The 18,406-nt window shown below is 39.0% G+C and overlaps 1 protein-coding gene across 2 annotated transcripts in view; it reads right to left on the bottom strand.

The window, feature by feature from the left end:
• Positions 1–18,406, bottom strand: part of Rabgap1l (RAB GTPase activating protein 1 like) — a 648,858-nt gene that overhangs the window by 143,551 nt on the left and 486,901 nt on the right. For both annotated transcript variants that reach the window (XM_055624410.1, XM_055624411.1), the window contains exon 18: positions 10,851–10,892. In XM_055624410.1, coding sequence (XP_055480385.1) covers positions 10,851–10,892 — 42 coding nt within the window. The remainder of the gene's footprint in view (positions 1–10,850; positions 10,893–18,406) is intronic.

Below are 18,406 nucleotides of genomic sequence, written 5' to 3'. Positions count from 1 at the left end.
ATTATGTTTACAGTGTTCTGCCTGCATGTATGCCTGAAGGCCAGAAGAGAGCACCAGATCTCATTATAGATGGTTGTGAGCCACCATGTGGTTGCTGGGAATTGAACTCAGGACCTTTGGAAGAGCAGACAGTGCTCTTAACCACTGAGCCATCTCTCCAGCCCTACATAGTATTTCTAGGTAGACTAGAAACAATCTCTCAAGTGTTCACTTTTAAATACTTCAATTATGTATATGTGTGATTGTATTTGTATGTGAACACAAGTGCCAAGGTACCAGATTCCCCTGGAGCTGGAGTTACAGGTGGTTGTGATCTACCTGATGTGGGTGATAGGGAACAAGTCCTCTGCAAGAGCATTGTGTACTTACAACTGGCAAGCCATTTCTTCAGTCCCTGTGCCACTTATTCTTAAGTAAATCAGACACATATAAATTTAGTCAAGCACATTAACAAATGTTCTAGTTTTAAGATGAGTGCCATCTATTCATTCAATACATATGTACTGACATCTACATGCATATACATACAGATAAATGTGTGTGTGTGTGTGTGTGTGTGTGTGTGTGTGTGTGTGTGTGTGTGTGTGTGCAGCATAGATTGACAGTGTCTGCATGGAAGAAACTTAGAGCCTTACAAAGTTGTATTTTCTTGTCCCTTAATTTTATAAAAAAAAGCAAATTGTTAAAAAGTTAGCTAGTTTGATTAAAATATAGTTTCAGAGACTAGAGAACTGGCTCAGCAGTTAAGAGCACTTACTGCTCTTACAAAGGGCCTGGGCTAGATTCCCAGCACCCACATGGTGGCATACAGACAGTCATAACCTCAGTTCCAGGAGATCCAGCTCCATTTTTCTGGCTTCCATGGGTACTGTATATGCAGTGCATAGACATTGTGTAGCTGAAACACTCACATGCATAAAATAAAGATGAGTCTTTTTAAAAATCTAGTTTCAGATGAAAATGCAGAAACTGACAGCAGCAATACCTTCAGAATCTCACAGCAAAGGACTCAACTTCCCCAATTTCACTAACAACTTATTTTCTTTTTATATATTTTAGTTAAATTAGTTTACAAAGTAGCATGTTTCCACATGTGATTTTCCTACTTCCCTTTGTTGATTCTTTCCTCACTCTTCATCCCTGCTTCTTCCCGGCTGCAATATTTGCCTCAGAGCGCCTCCACCCGACCCCTGCTTCCACTTTGTCCTGTTGTCTTCCTTCCTCGTGTCCTGTCTTAAATCCTCTCTTTTACTTTTCCCACTCTAATGGGCCCCTTTCTATTTCTTAGCCTCTACTAACATTTACACTCTCCACGACACACACATCTAACAGAGAGAGGCCAGGATCTTCATAGAAGAGAAAACATACAGTATTTGTCTTTCTGAGTCTGGGTTATCTAACTTAACACAGCATTATATCCACTGTTGCAGCCATTATGGAAATCAGTGTGACTATATCTCAAAAAAAAACTAAAGATAGAACATGCTATACCACTCCTGGGCATGTACCCAAAGGACGCTACATCCTATTACAGAGATGTGTACTGATCCTTGTTTATCATTGCTGTTTTCACGGTAGCAAGGAAATGAAATCAGGCTAGATGTCCTTCAACAGACTCGATTATGAAAATGTGGTACATAAATACAGTGAAGTCTTATTCAGCCTTAAAGGAAATTGAAGTTATGAAAATTTTACACAAATGGATGGAATTGGAAAATGCAACAGTGGATATAGGTTACTATTTCCCCATATCCTCCCAGCATTTGTTATTACTTATTATTGCTATTTTAAAAAATTCTTTATATTAATTTATTTTTTCTTTTATTATTATTTATTACAATTTATTCAGTTTGTATCCTGACTGTGTCCCCTCCCTTGTCTCCTCCCAATCCCACCCTCCCTCCTTCTTCTCCCCTAGTCCACTGATAGGGGAGGTCCTCCTCCCCTTCTATATGACCCTAGCCTATTAGGTCTCATCAGGACTGGCTGCATTGTCTTCCTCTGTGGCCTGGCAAGGCTGTACCTCCTAGGGGAAGATGATCAGAGAGCCTGCTACTGAGTTCATGCCAGAGAAATCTCCTGCTCCCCTTACTAGGGACTGAGTTTATGGGCTATATCTGAGCTGGGGTTTTAGGTCCTCTCCTTGGTTGGGGTATCATTTTCTTCAGGGCCCCCAGGGCTCAGGTTTTGTTTGTTTTTTTTTTTTTACTCTGTTGATCTTGTTTTGGAGCTCCTGTCACCATGTTCGTAGTAGCTCTATTTGTGATAGCCAGGATCTGGAGACAACCTAGATGTCTCTCAATGGAGGAATGGATACAGGAATGGTACATTCACACAATGAAATACTACTCAGCTATTAAAAACGAGAAAATCATGAAATTTGCAGGCAAATGGTGGGATCTAGAAAAGATCATCCTGAGTGAGGTATCCCAGAAGCAGAAAGACACACACGGTATATACTCACTCACAAGTGGTTATTAGACAAATAATATAGGATAAACATAGTAAAATCTATACTACAAGGAATCTAAACAACAAGGAAGATCCTTGGGAAGATGCTCAATCCACTTTCAGAAGAGCAAATGTGATAGACATTGGAAGCAGGAGAAGATAGGGAACAGGACAGGAGCCTACCAGAGAGGGCCTCTGAAAGATTCTACTGATCAAGGTATCGAGGCAGAGGCTGAGACTCATAGCCAAACTTTGGGCAGAATGCATGGAATTTTATGAAAGAAGGGAGAGATATATTATTTTTTATGAATATTTTGCTTGTATGCATATATGTGCAGCATGTACATGCCCGTGGAAATAAGAAGAGGGAGTTAGATCCCCTATAACTGGAGCTAAGGATGGCTATGTGGCTACTGTGAATTGAACCTGATCTTCTGGAAGAGCAACCAGTGCTCTAACCATGGAGCCATCTCTCCAGCCCTTCACTTGTTTTCTTGGTGATGGCCATTCTGACTGAGATAGGGTGGAATTTCAAAGTAATTTTAATTTTAATTTCTCTGATGGCTAGAGATGCTGAATGCTTAATAAATTGAATTTCTCCTTTTGCGAACATTTGCATGTAGCTAGCCCTGCCTAAAATTCTCTGTTCTCAGATTAGTTATGATATGCAAAAAAAAAAAAAAAAATCTTTCCTTGTTTTCCAGAATAAGCCTGGCAACCTGTCTTTAGGTTGCCAACCCTCCGCCTAGCTATAAGACAGGCCGATTACACTTAGCACCTTCTTCTACTATATCCATGACAACTGCAGGCCACCAGATGTTATCCCTATCTCTCCTCACCATACATCTAACCCAGGATCCGAACAAAACAGGCCCTTTTAGAATGTCTGTTGAATACGTGAAGCAACCTATTATGACAGGCTTCTCAAAGGTGAGGCAGGATAGATGGGATCAGGAATATAGGTGGGAAGCATAGAATGAATGCTGAACATACCAATAAAAGGCAAAAGGAAGCAAAGAAGGGGAAGATAAAGAGGAAGAAAATATTTTTTCTTTTTTCTTTCTTTTTTTAAAGTAAGGGAGTTGAAAGCTTAAATGAATTCATGCTGATAACTTACTTCACTTACAAAAATAGGGCAGGGAGGTTTTATTCTATCTCTGCCAAATGATTTCATATTTCCTAGGGTATACTGGGATCAAATTAATTACTGGCTGCTTGGGACAATGACATGCTTACTAAACTACTCTTGATTCCTGGCACTTTAGCCTGCCTCATGAGAAACAATGAAAGATTGCCTCAATAAATTTAAAAAAAGATGTGATGAATGCAATGAAACTGTCATTATTGGCCTTCTCCCCCACTACTTACACAGTCCTACTTCACAAAATGCATTATTTCTGAAACAAAATTACCTGAATATGTATTGGTTGGTTTGTTTTAGCATTAATCTATCATAATATAGAGGATACATTAGGTTGAAATAAAAAGGAGTTCAAAAAAGAGAAATGTTGAAATAATTTTGGGAGATATAAAACAGAGGAAGGCCAAGCCCATAGCCTTCAGAATGCTGTACTGTTAGCGGAGTCCCACAGCTAGTAGTAGAGCTTTGCTGCCCCCAGCAGGAGAGCAGGCATTACTGCAGCAAAGGAAAAAAAAAAAGCTGCAAGTAAAAGCTACTGCAGTTTTCTGTCCATCCCCAGCCAAGTCTTTCCACTTCTAACTGGGATTGAAGAAATACAACTGAACCTTCAGTTTTTCTTATGCAACAATCTTTGAGCACAGAAACAAGAACTCTGAACTCCAAAGTGTTTCATCAAAGGCTAAGGAGACCAAAACTTCACTGCTCAGTTTCAGCTTATGTTCCTACCTAACACAATGCAGTTGGCCTCTGGAGTACGTGAGTCCTTCCTCCTAAGGGCAGTAGAAAGGGAAGCTCAAAGGAACACTCAACTCATCAGCCTGGTGCTAAACAACTGGTGTGAGCGTTGTGTCCCCACACCTCTCACAAACAGCTCCTCATTCTGTAATTCTTGGTTTTCTAGAATTTGGCCATATGAAAGCACTAACAGAGGATGGATTATTCCTTACTGCTATTGTTTGTGTGCTAGAGGCTCAGTCCTCAGACAGCGGTACTGGAAGTATCTTTTAAAAAATAGAGCCCACTAGACTATTCAGGACATCAAGCATATGCTGCTCAAGTGGACTGTGGGATCCTGCTCCCTTCGCTCTCCTTTTCCTCCCTGGATCTGGTGGGAGCAGTTTTGCTGCTTAGATGCCATGGCTGCGATGTGGTGCTGCCTTACCACAGGCTCAAAAGCAACAGGGCCAGTCAGTCATGGACTGGTATACGTGACAACATGTCAAAAATAAATGTTTTCTCTTTATAAGGTATTTGTTGTAATGCCTGAAGGCTGGCTGACAGAAAATTGTTTTCAAGAAGTAAGATCATTGCCATTACTATATGATGAACAACATGAGAAGCTCTGGAATTACTTTGGAGGAGCAATCTGGAGAAGTTTGGAGAAGTGAGATAGTGCCTAGAATGATTTAAGCTGAGCTTAATGAGTGATTCAAGCAAGGGCTTGGAAGACCAGAAAACTGATAGAAATATGGGTAGTAAAGACTACATCAAATGGAAATGGAGATTCTCTTGCAAACTAGATAAGAGGCCATACTTTTCTCCATTTTGTCTATATCCTAATGCTTTGTGGGAGAATGAACATAAAGGCTATCGAAGTTTGGATATAAAGTGTACGCCACAAAAGGCTCACATGAAAGCCTTTGTTTCCAAGTAGTGCATTTAACCATTGGATGGGACTGGAAGATGATGCTCTGACCTAGTTAATGTATCAATGCATGGATGGATTTATGTAACTTGGTGGCACTACTGGGATTGTCAGCAGCGAGGGAACAGATACATAGATCCATACTGCCATCCTCAGGAGCTGGAGTTCCTCTACGCTTGTAGGGACATCAACTCAAGCCAAGCTATGATTTGTAGTGTCAACCCTGAAAAATTTCAGGATTAGCCACTTTGCAACTAAACAGAGTTGGACACTTTATTAGAGGTATTAAGCAGGGGGTAAAAAAATAAGAGGTATTAATCAGGTGGTAAAATACACTGAACAGCATGGGTATGGGTTTCTTGGAGAGAGGTGAAGAAAGCAAAACATACCCAAATGTGGGTACAGGCTCCTCAAGAAAGAGTCATAATTAATTGGTTTAGAATCAGCCATATATACCATTTTGGTACTCTCAAGTTACATCTCAAAAAGGTTGCTAAGAAATCCGCTCTTTACTATCTCTTGACAAGTGAGATTATAGAGTTGCTTAGGAGATACCTTCAAGGAGTTATGTCAGGTTTATAGTGGGGAAGGGAGAAAGGCCTTAGGCGTTGGTCACTGTGCTGGAATTCTTGTCGCTTTTGCCGGCTGGAGGCTTCAGCTGGATTCTGAGTGAGGAGCTCCTTTCCCTTCTCGTATCACCAAAGACTTTCTATCCTGCCACAGAGGAGGTAGAAACTCTCAGCAGTGAGGCTTGCTTTCAAAAGTAGGTTGGCTGAGGCTGCATCCCCAGCTGGATCCTTCTCTGTGTTTCTCTGCTTTCTGGCCATTCTTGGGTGAGGATCCTTTGCCATGTGTTTCAGCCACTATGACATTGTACTTCACCTCGGACTCAAAGCAAACTATCCAATCAGTCTTGGAGGGAACTTCTAAAAATCATGAGGCAAATAAACTGTTCCTCTTCAGAAAGTTTTATTTTTAAATTACTTTTTATTTGTGTGTGTGGGGGGGGGCTTGTATGTACGGTACAGCATACCTGGAGAGGTCACAGAACAACTTACTAGAGTTGGGTCTCTACTCCTATCATAAGGTGTTTAGGAACCAAACTCAGGTCATTAGGCCTGGTGGCAATCAACTGCTGAACTGTCACGACTGTCTGAATTCTGCCTTTTAAAAAATAACTCCTCTTAAATATTTATAACAAAAAGCTAGCTTTCACCAAAGTAGTGTATAGTATCCTTGAAGAGGGACGTTCAAGGTAGGGAGGAATTCAGCCTGTTAATTCAGACATATTTATAGTGATAAATTGGGAGAAAAAGAGAGGTTAAACTTTTATTTTTAATTTGCAGTTTAATCAGAAACAGAGCACGTGTAAAGTTTGGGACATGGGATATGGAGTTGCTGTAACACAGAAAAGTCAAGGGCTATCTGTGTACATAAGAGAAGAAGTGTCTCGAGCATCTCAGCATAGGACCATCCTGTCTATCACAGGCTCATGGATGTGGATATGAAAATTTGATTCCAAGACCTGAGATAAGATTCAGGGTACCCTGTACAGCCAAAGAACCTAGAGACTCACTTCTGACAACACTTAGCTTACAGGCCAGTCATGGCTAAGTGAGCCCAGGAATAGCTTGTGCTGACAAAAGACTTTGGCAATATCCAGGTAATACTGGTTTTGCAGTCATAAAGAATGTAAGAACTGTGGGGTCATGGGAGGGTTTCCCTGAGAAAGCTAAGGAAAGGCTGGGATTCCAGGCAGCATGTTACAGGGAGAGAACCCTGTAGACAATCCGTGAAAGGATGGAGTGTGAAGCTGTGAGAGTGAGGCTAAAGCTGCAGTGGAGACTCCATAAAGGCAGAAAATTCTAGGTAGAGAGCAAAGCCAGCTTGACAAAGCAGCCTAGCAGTCTCATGGTCCCCATCAGCAAGGCTGCAAAAATGGTTTTGCCCAAACAGGTACTTACAGGCTACCAGTGTGGTTCAACCAAACACAAAGACTGAAGCTTTAATACAGGTCTTGCTTGGTTTGGGTCTTACTTTGGGATGATTTTTTTACTTTTTTTTTTTTTATTCCTGCCTTTGGAATAGGAATGTTTGCATGTGCCTGTCCCCAGTTTATATTGGAAGCATGTAACTTGTGTTGTGACTTTTCCTTTCTAAGGAACAGAGAGCTTAGTTTGCCTTGAGACTTAGGAGACTTTGAACTTGGATAATGTTGGAACTGTAAAGAGTTTGTAGACTCTTGAGGATGAACTGAATGCATCATTTGATACATTTTTTTGGAGGTGATACTTGAAGTTAAACAGTCTGGCTCCAATGTCTACATCAGTGGTTCTCAACATGCGGTCACAAACCCTTTGTGGATTGAATCACCCTTTCACAAAAGGAGTTACATATCAGATATTTACATTATGATTAATAACAGCAGAAAAATTATAATTATGAAATACCAACAAAAATAATTTTATGGCTGAGGGTCACCACAATCATGAATAATTATATTAAAGGGTCACAGCACTAGGAAAGCTGAGAACCACTATTCTACACGATCTTAACTACAGTATGTATGTGTGAGACTATGTTTCACGCAAACACACACAAACAAAAACAGTGGTGAAGACAAGGGAAAATATACCACTAATATACCTAATATACCACTGGTTAGGCATGTCAACTAATGCAGTCATTCTGGACAATGATATCAAAGTTTGTCACAAACTAAAAACAGAACTTCATACTATCTAGCTGTATCACTGTTAAGGGCTGTATACCTGAAGAAATCCAAGCCAGCACATCATACATTTATGTTTGCAGTGACGCTATTCACAATAGTCAAGATATAGAACCAGCCAACAGACAATAAAAAAAGATGTAGTAAATATACACTATAGAAAAAGTGGTTATAAAAAGTGGATTTATGCAATTTTTAGGAAAATAAGTGGAACTGAAGATCACCATGCTAAGTAAAATCTGTCAAACCCAGAAAGATGAATAGTGCATATTTTCTTCCACATGAAAATACAGTTTTTTTTAAAGAGCATGAAAGAAAGGGGACTATTAGAGAGGATAGAAACAGCAGGACAGGGGAAGGGAGGCAAGTGTAACCATGACCATGACCAAATTACATTATACACATGTATAAAAATATTACAAAGAATCCTATTACTATGTTCAATTAAGATGTACTATTAGTAGAGCCAGGTGGTGGTGCAGGCCTCTGAGCCCAGCACTTAGGGAGGCACAGGCAGGTGGATCTCTGTGAGTTTGAGGCCAGACTAATCTACAAAGCAAGTCCAGGATAGCCAAGGCTACACAATAAAACATAAATATAATAGAAAAATTTTTAAAAAGATGTGCTAGTAGTAAGTTAAAAAAAAAAAAACAATTAACTGGAGCTTTGTCATTATTGAGATACAATACTCCAGGGACACCTGGCCTTGGCCTCTTCAGTTATCACTTGGGCCTGTGCTTATGCTAGCACTTAGCACAGAAGATGCACAAGAAATCATCTACTCAAGCTTTAGTTAGGCTTAGAACTACTGTACAGTTGTCAGGTTTTTATGTGACTTTTATGTAAACATATGCACATTCTTTTTTTTTCCCCCGGCATATAAGAAATAAGAAGTCAATCAGTGCTGTGTATGCTGAATGTTCCGTCTGCCAGGTGGGGTCATCAGATGGATGGCGTTCCCTTCAGTGTAGTCCCACGTATCCTGTATTTGTGTGGAGTCAGTTTCGGGATTCATTCAAGGTAGCCACAAGCACTGATCTCTACTTTACCAATGGTTCCTCTTTCATCTTTTCTAACCACTGTAACTCTGCAATATTATTCCTGAAGAGTGTTCATGTATCACTAAAAAGGATAACAAATGCCTTTCTACTCAGAAGCCAAAAAACGTCCTCTGCCAAGGCTACATCTGTGTTCAAATGCTAAAAAAAATAAAAAAATATTACAAACAAGGCAACATGTCCTTCAAGAAAGCAATTAATCAATAGCTACAGTATTAAGCTGGTACAGAGCTGGTCCTGTGACTTTTGGAAAATATAATCCTAAGAGTGAAAAAGAAAAAAAAATATATTATAGGAAAAACTAAAACTTTGTTGAACACCCTTGTAGGTACTTATGATTTGATGATATTTTTAGTCTCAAACACATAATGCTTTCCCTGCCTACTTATTTTTTTATTTTCCCATTTACTTATTTATTTAATCACTTTACAGCCTGATCCTAGCTCCCTTCCTCATTTCCCCCTTGTCCTACTCCCATGTCCCCCTTCCTCTGTTCTCCCCTCTCCTTTTCTTAGATGGGGAGGCCCCCAAGCTGCCTACTTATTTTTAAGCCTTATTCTGGCTTCTTGAGAGAGTACATGATAAGGTTTTGATTTATCTTAATATTGGGAAAAAAAAACAAAGTTCAAAATTTTATGAAAAGACTAAGTAAAAGTATTTCTATTTTAAGAAAACTGTTTAAGTAGGGGCTGAAGAGATGGCTCCCAAAATTAAGAGTACCTGCTCCACAGTCACAGGAACCAGCGGACATGACTGCAATAATAGCAGCTAATGTTAATTAGGTAGTAAATATCCTAGACAGTTATACAGAAATTAATATATCATCCTAGTTAGTTATAATACCATTTTAAATTAATTTTATTCTTATCTCAAAACTAAAGTTCTAAGCACTTAATTTTCCAAAGGTCACAAAATAAGGCTGAAAGTATAACTTACTCTGTCCAGGCCCAATGTCTGTGATTTAACCAGAATCTTTCCTCATCAATAACAGGATGTCTTCTTTGGGTTATTTTTACCAACTCTATAGCAAATATCTTACTGTTACTTTACTCTTAGAGCTATATTGATATACTGATATAAAATTCAGCAAAGTAATTATAATCAAATTCTAAAGTGCCACATATTTTCAGCTATTAAGGGAAAGAACCGGAAATTGAAATATAGTAGTTTCTTTTTTAGTTTATTAAAGAAGCTTTTAATTAATTCAGTTATATGTTTAGGTGCCTCCAGGGTTTTTATTATGACAATTTTATTATTAGAAAAAATAGCTTCATTCTAACAGAAAATAGATTTCAACTTTGTCTCATATCATCTGACTCATATTGAATAAAAGCATCTTTTATGTTTTTGGACTAAGTGTTAGTAAAAGTAAGTGAATTTTAAGAAAAATAAATACCAAATAAATGAAAATTTAAAAGAATGACAAGGAGAGGATCAGACTTTCTCAGAGATGTCACCTTTCTCTACTGTCCACAGTATCATTCAGCACGATGTCTGTGCAACCCTGATGTTCTCAGGTCTATCTTCACATTCCACAGTGGAAGGAGAAAAGTGGTTCCTGAGGAATGCCCTCTGACCTCCAATGCTGTGGTACACACACACACACACACACTCTCTCTCTCTCTCTCTCTCACACACACACACACACACACACACACACACACATATCATACATGCACCCAGGTTACACACATACATACTTGTAAACACATAAATAAAACTTTTAAAGAGTCTAAAGTGAGTCACAGGTTATAAATAGAATGATGCCACTAACAAGCAAAAGAAGTAAAATATTTTGATAATTTAAGATAAAAACAGACATACCTTTAGGAGAGCCAAAGCTACGTGAAAGATTATGTTCAAACCCTGCAACAGAAAAAAGTAAATAAATGAATGAATGAATAAATAAATAAATAAAGTGAAGAGCTACAGGACCACATCTCCTATTACTATTTTACTAAGCATTTTATCAAGGCATCACACATTATTAACAAAATTCCCAATTTCTCTCCTTTTTACTTATAATAGAGTTATGGCTAAATGTGAAATATCTGCTAAGGCCTAGCTGTTTCAGGACATAATGGCGCCTGTTGCACACAGGGCCTAGCTGGCAGGTGGAAGACAGAGCATGAAGGTTATAGGCCACTTCCTCTTCTAGTCAGAGAAGTCTTTCTTCACCTGCTGAAAGTGAGCAAGCAGCCTTGTGCTCCTGCTGCCACAGATGTGTGTCCCCTTCCCAGTCATGAAGATACTCCCCCTTTAACTAGCATGCTAAAGTAAATCCTTCTTTTCTACTTTCCTTCTGTCAGATGTTCTGTCACAGTGAGAGCAATAAAATACTAATTAAAACTTCCCTGACATACTTATTGAAGCTCAATGTTCTATTTAATACATAAAGCTACTCTTTTATAAAGACTGTATCTATTTCTTGGTTATTATAAAGACTTCCTTCACTTGTGGATTATTTCCCTAAGTCTAAGGCTTGAAAAGTTCCTTGTTCTCCTTGTTCAAGATGGGAAAATGATGGTGATGTTTAAAATTATTGGCTGAATTCTCTAACCCTACTCTGGACTTCTGGGTGATATGGACACCCTGTCAGTGGTAGACTAAACAAGAGAAAAACTCCTGTTGAGTGGGGATACCACACAAAAGAACCTGTCCTCACTACAAGGGAGTCCCACTGCCAGCTTGTTTGCATGTTTTAGTGCTCATCTGGGTGGAGGGGAGCTATTTGTTCAGATGTAGGTGGTAACTTGTAGTGTCCCTGAAAAATCTCCCCTCCATTTTCATGACAACCATGTAAGTATACATTGAATTACATAAGCTAGTTCTGTGGAAGCCATACTGGAGCTGAAGTTGAACTGTTGGCTTAGTACAGTGACTAAAGAGTTGTTGAGCAATTAAATTCAAGACATGCGGAATCTCATGTGCTCAAGATAACAGAATCACAATGTCTCCAAAGAATGTGCTGCTTTCTTTCCATGCAAGTTCTCCTACGTGAGAATAAAGATCTCTGCTGACATCTCTCATAACCTCAGGCTTTATTAATGTGCCCACTTCACAGAATCTGTCTGCCTTCTAGATGTGAACTTTACCATACTAAGTGTATTCTGCAAAAGGTTTCTGACTTTTCTCTCCAAGATCAAAAGTGATGATTAGGAAAAGGTACGTAATGACATGTAAAGATTTGCAAAGGAACCTTTTACAGCCAGGTAACCTAGTGTTCCTGTACTAATATGCTAAGCAACTTTTTACAGCCAGGTACCAAAATTACAAAAGAACAGTGGAAAAAAATTTAAAGATAAATACAAAATATTTGGCTAGCTAGAATATAAACTATTTTGGTTTTGGCTTACTTTAGTTAATGACAAACTCAGAAGTAAGTATAACCAAGATCAAAGACAAAAACAAACGGACATCACCATCCAAGAGATGATTCTAGACTGTGATTACAAGTTGTCAGCTAAAAAAAAGGATGGAAGACTATTTTAGATTTTCATTAAAGTGGGTTAATATTACAATTGGAGACTTAACTAGCTACTAACTATCTGTCAAAGTTTGTATGCCACAATTAAAAAAAAAAAGACCCCATCTTAACAGTATGTACCTCATTATTGCTGCTCGGCAGAATAAACTCTCATAATTGAGTGCTTATCAACTTGTCATCAGATAAATCCAACATGTACCTGTTCCCCCAAATGTATTACTACTTCCCTTAAATTAGCCCCAACTTCCCCTATTCTTCCCAAATCCTTTCATGGTTTCCCCACTCCTCCTATTCTTCCCAAACTCTTTTCTACTGCATATTCAATCTCCATCACTGTAAAGCTTTGTCCTTGCTTTTACACAATAAGGTAATCCCACTGGTTCTCATAATAATATGGACTATAATTTTCAGGTTTCAGAGTATGAACATGACTATCCCAAGTGTATGTACATGTTTAGTGGCAGGATTAGATCACCTCCAGCCCAAGTCTCATGATGTATAATTTAATGACCTTCACGAAATAGTGTAGGAATATACATAGTACATGCTTACTTAGTAAAGTATTCTAACCATCATAGTATTTTTGTAGTTGATTCTTTTCCCTATGTGTTCAACTAGACTTCTTCTAGAAGAAACACCCTCATATTTACAGTAAAAACTCTTTCTCTGGAATTGTATTAAAAGCAAATGTTGAAGCAATAAGGTTATGAAAAATAAGAACAGAGAAATGTAAATAAAAAATTTTTAATCTCCCGATAACCAAAATAGCTCTTAAAAAAAAACAACAATGGAGAAAGGGGTCATTTCCAAAACGTTTCCACTGTTCAGGCAGACGTTATATCTAACAATTTATTAATAGGTGTGAACTTCCTGGAAACACCTCTTACCTTCGGAAACTCAACTTTTGTCCAACTTTACAACCAAGTTAATACTATAGTTTGACATGTATTTAAAACTTTGTGCCCAATCAGTTTTCATTTAACCTTTAGAAATGTAACCAATCTTACTATGCTTTTGGATAAAACCTGTAATGAACTTCTCCAACCTAAACTGAACTCACAGCATTGGACTATGTCCCCTTCTCTCCTCTGTGACTCTTCCATTTTCATGACCCAGGATGCAGTGTGTTTGCGAGACTACTGCAGTAAGTCACTGGCAGCAGTGGGTTGAAAGCAAACATGAAATCAAATGTCCACCACAACCATTAAAAGCAGCATATAGAAACGTGGCTAACATCTGTTTGAGGTTTGGAGCACTACTCTGGGTTTAAAGGGGTCAGTAAAGTAATTTCATCCCTTTTAAAACTCTGGTTAAAAAAATAATTACAACAAAAGGATCCTCATTTCTTTCTTAGATTATGTTTTATGTGTGCTATTCAGTAGACAAGAACAAGGGATTATTAAATAAAATCAAATAAATGTGTTTTGATTACATGTTACTTACAATATTAAGTTTAACTACTATGTTTTAGTATAAGAGCAAAATAATAAGTATACAAGCCAGGCATAGTGGCATACACGTTTAGTTCCAGCACCTGGGAGACAGAGGGATATTTATGAGTTCAAGGCCAGCCTTGTCTACATAGTAAGTTCCAGGACAGCCAGAGCTACCTGAGACCCTCTCTAGAAACAAAACAAAACAACCCAACAACAAAAGAGTATACAAACATGAATTAGTATTTAAATGTGCCAAGCTCTTAATTAATTACATTAAAAGCATATTCTTTTTCTTTTTTTCTTTATTGCTTTTGTTTTTTTTGAGAGAGGGTAAATATTACAGCTTAGATTTCAAAGGACCCTATGTTCTAGTTGGAGGCGGGGGCAACAGAGCTCTATATGGTGGTAGCTTAGGTTCCTGTGAGGAAGCCCTTAAACAGGATTATGGAACTCTGGCTTCTTATCCACTCTTTTTTTTTAAGTATTTCTTTTTTCTTTTTTTAAAAAGATTTATTTATATTTTACATATACAGCGGTCTGTCTGCATGTACACCTATTCATCAGAAGAGGGGAACAGATCTCATCTCAGATGGTTGTGAGCCACCATGTGGCTGCTGGAATTTGAACTCAGGATTTTTGGAAGAGCAGCCAGTGCTCTTAATCTCTGAGCCATCTCTCCAGCCTCTTCTTCTGGTTATGAAGTAAGAGGTTTTGTCTGAACTGTTGCCATGAAGTGCTACTCACAAGTCCAAAGAAATGGGGTCATCTATTCACATAGTGAAACGTATAAACTGTGAGCCAAACCAACCCTTTTCTCTTTATAGATTATCTTAGGCACGTATAACAGCAGTCAAAAGCTCAGAGTACAATTAAGTGAATCTATCCTTTATTTCAGTATTATTTAATGTATCCTCTAAATTCAAAAAATTAAAACTCTCCCATTTATACAAGCAAAATTACAGAGCAGAAAGCAGAAATAGATGCATCCTATCCAAACAAGATTCTATTATTTGTTTCTATATTGAAAATACCCATAAAAAAGTGGCTGGCTTCTGGGCTCTGGTGGCACATGCCTTTAATCCCAGCATTCAGTGGCAGAGTCAGGTGATCTCTGTGAGTTCAAGGCTAGCTTGATCTACAGAGTGAGTTCTAGGACAGCCAAGGCTATACAGAGAAACCCTGTCTTAAAAAGCAAAATATAAACAAAAAGAACAAAACAAAATGGAAACGTGACTGCTTTCAAGATCCGAGACAGTAACAACCCAATGTGCTGCAGAAAGGGTCACCACTTTCCTTTGGTGAGAGCAAACTGAGATCAACCTTCTGTGCATGAAAAAATGGTTCCCTAGCTGGACACTGCTGTTTCATAATTCAGTCACAGTCAGGCAACACCTTTACCTTAAAGAACACCTATAATTAATTACCCAGATTAAGTAACTGCTCTCAAGTGCAGATCACAGTGTTTCTGGATAGGCTAACCACTAAGCTCCTACAACTTACATTAATAAAGGGTGACAGTTGAGCACTCGCTGAAAGAAAGGCTGTGATGAGCAGACAACCGTGGGTTCAGAGAAAGCTGGCAGCTTGTGAGAAATGCTGTCAAAAGCTGTGCTGACAGCACTGGGATAAATGCTAAAAAAGTAATGTCAAGAAAGGGCCACATATGCATCAAAACCTGGGTCCTTAGTCATCAGAATTAAAGGTACATAGTAGTATGTGGGAATGGAAAAGTTACCAAGGGCATGCAAAGTCAACAAATCTGTAGCAGCCAAAATAAAAGAATGCCCCAGGCAGTAAGAAGAACAGGTGCTGGTCCTCTGATCCATCCAAAAGAGGAGCCCAGGAAGGTGGACTGGCCAAAGGAAACCGCACACAAAAAGCAAATCAAGTGAGGGGCATATGTGGTATCTGACAAATGCTAGTAATTATTATTAAGACATACATTAACCCACCATCTTCAGCACTTTACGGCCTTTTCTTCACTAAATTTCTTCAACAAGTCTGTAGAATTGTCATTGTTACCATTTTTGAGCCAAGAAAAACTGATTTTCAGAAACATCTCAATGTTTCTAGCTCTTTTTTTTCTTATCTTTGTCTTTTTTTTATTAATTACACTTTATTCACTTTGTATCCCCCCATAAGCCACTCCTTCCTTCCCCCAGTCCAATCCTCCCTCCCCCGTCTACACACATGCCCCTCCCCAAGTCCACTGATAAGGGAGGGAGGTCGTCCTCTCATTCCTTCTGATCTTAGTCTTTCAGATCACATCAGGAGTGGCTGCATTGTCATCTTCTGTGGCCTGGTAAGGCTGCTCTCCCCTCAGGGGGAGGTGATCAAAGAGCAGGCCAATCAGATTATGTCAGAGGCAGTCCCTCTTCCCATTACTATGGAACCCACTTGGACACTAAGCTGTCATGGGCTACATCTAAGCAGAGGTTCTAGGTTATCTCCATGCATGGTATTTGGTTGGAGTATGAGTCTCTGGGAAGACCCCTGTGTTCAAATTTTCTGGTTCTATTGCTCTCTTTGTAGGTTTCCTGTCCTCTCCAGATCTTACTATTTCCCACTTCTTACATAAAATTCCATGCACTCTGCCCAACAGTTGGCCATAAGTCTCAGCGTCTACTTTGATAGTCTGTAGGGCAGAGCCTTTCAGAGACCCTCCATGGTGGGTTTCTAGCTTGTTTCCTGTTTTCTTCTTCTTCTGATGTCCTTCCTCTTTGCCTTTCAGGATGGGGATTGAGCATTTTAGTCAGGGTCTTCTCTCTTAGTTTCTTTAGATGTACAGATTTTAGTAGGTTTATCTTATGTTATATGTCTATATGAGTGAGTATATACGGTGTGTGTCTTTCTGCTTCTGGGACAGCTCACTCAGGATGATCCTTTCCAGGTCCCACCATTTACCTGCAAATTTCATGATTTCCTTATTTTTCATTGCAGAGTAATACTCCATTGTGTAGATGTACCAAAATTTCTGCATCCATCCTTCAGTTGAGGGGCATCTGGGCTGTTTCCAGCCTCTAGCTATTACAAATAAAGCTGCTACAAACATGGTTGAGCAAATGTCCTTTTTGTGTACTTGAGCCTCTTTTGGATATATGCCTAGGAGTGGTATGGCTGGATCTTGAGGAAGCGCTATTCCTGGTTGCTGGAGAAAGCGCCAGATTGCTTTCCAGAGTGGTTGTACAAGTTTACATTCCCACCAGCAGTGGAGGAGGGTTTCCCTTTCTCCACAACCTCTCCAGCATGTGTTGTCACTTGAGTTTAAGGGGATCAAAGACCTCAACATAAAACCAGACACATTAAATTGGTTAGAAGAAAAAGTGGGGAAAACCCGAGAACTCATTGGTACAGGAGACAACTTCCTGAACAGAACACCAACAGCACAGGCTCTAAGAGCAACAATCAATAAATGGGACCTCATGAAACTGAAAAGCTTCTGTAAAGCAAAGGACACCGTCATCAAAACAAAACGACTGCCTACAGATTGGGAAAGGATATTCACCAACCCTTTATCTGACAGAGGACTCATATCCAGTATATATAAAGAACTAAACAAGCTGAAAAGCAGCAAACCAAGTAATCCAATTAAAAAATGGGGAACAGAGCTAAACAGAGAACTCTCTGTAGAGGAATATCGAATGGCAGAGAAACAGTAAAAGAAATGTTCAATGTCATTAGCCATTAGGGAAATGCAAATCAAAACGACCCTGAGATTTCACTGTACACCCATCAGAATGGCCAAGATAAAAAACTCAAGTGACAACACATGTTTCTAGCTCTTAAAGCCAGAAACAGAACTTAGGACTGTAAGAATGACACAGATCCTTGGTGTTTACATTAATTTCATCTCAGGTACTTATTTAGTAAAATTTTCCATTAGGTATCTGTGGTGGATTAAGGATGGCTACAATTCTTTGACACCTCTCCCACTGAGAGATAGGGCCTCTGGACTCTCCTCTGAATCAGGTACGTGGGTCACTAGGTTAATGATAGAATTTGGTGGGAGTGATGCAAGGCCAGTTTTGAGCCCTGGCTTTTAGGGACTAACTGATTATCTGCCCTCTTTTAGATTGGTCACTCTTAAAATCCAGCTATCGCATAAGAAACACAAGACCACTTAGACCTTCATGGTCCAAGATGAACAATGACAGGGTAAGGTGGACCAGATAATGTCACTGGTAAAGAGCAAAGGTTACTATGATGCTAATATAAGAATTAACTGATCTTGGCAGTAAATTGGTCTAGTTTATGCCACGTGGACCAAAAATTGGTCATACAGCTGAGCTTTCCCAAATCTGTAGTTCATGAGACCATGAAAAAAGTTAATAAGTAATTTTAATTTTTAAAACATTCATTGAACTTGCTTGGTTAGGTTCACACCAAGGTACTTTATGTCCTTTGTGGCTATTGTGAAGGGTGTTGTTTCCCTAATTTCTTTCTCGGCCCTTTTGTCC

This window comes from Psammomys obesus, unplaced genomic scaffold (assembly GCF_907164565.1).
Source record: "Psammomys obesus unplaced genomic scaffold, mPsaObe1.curated_primary_1811, whole genome shotgun sequence".
Lineage (NCBI taxonomy): Eukaryota > Metazoa > Chordata > Mammalia > Rodentia > Muridae > Psammomys > Psammomys obesus.
The sequence above is the reverse complement of the archived record's forward strand: the minus strand, read 5'-3'. Positions and strand labels throughout refer to the sequence as shown.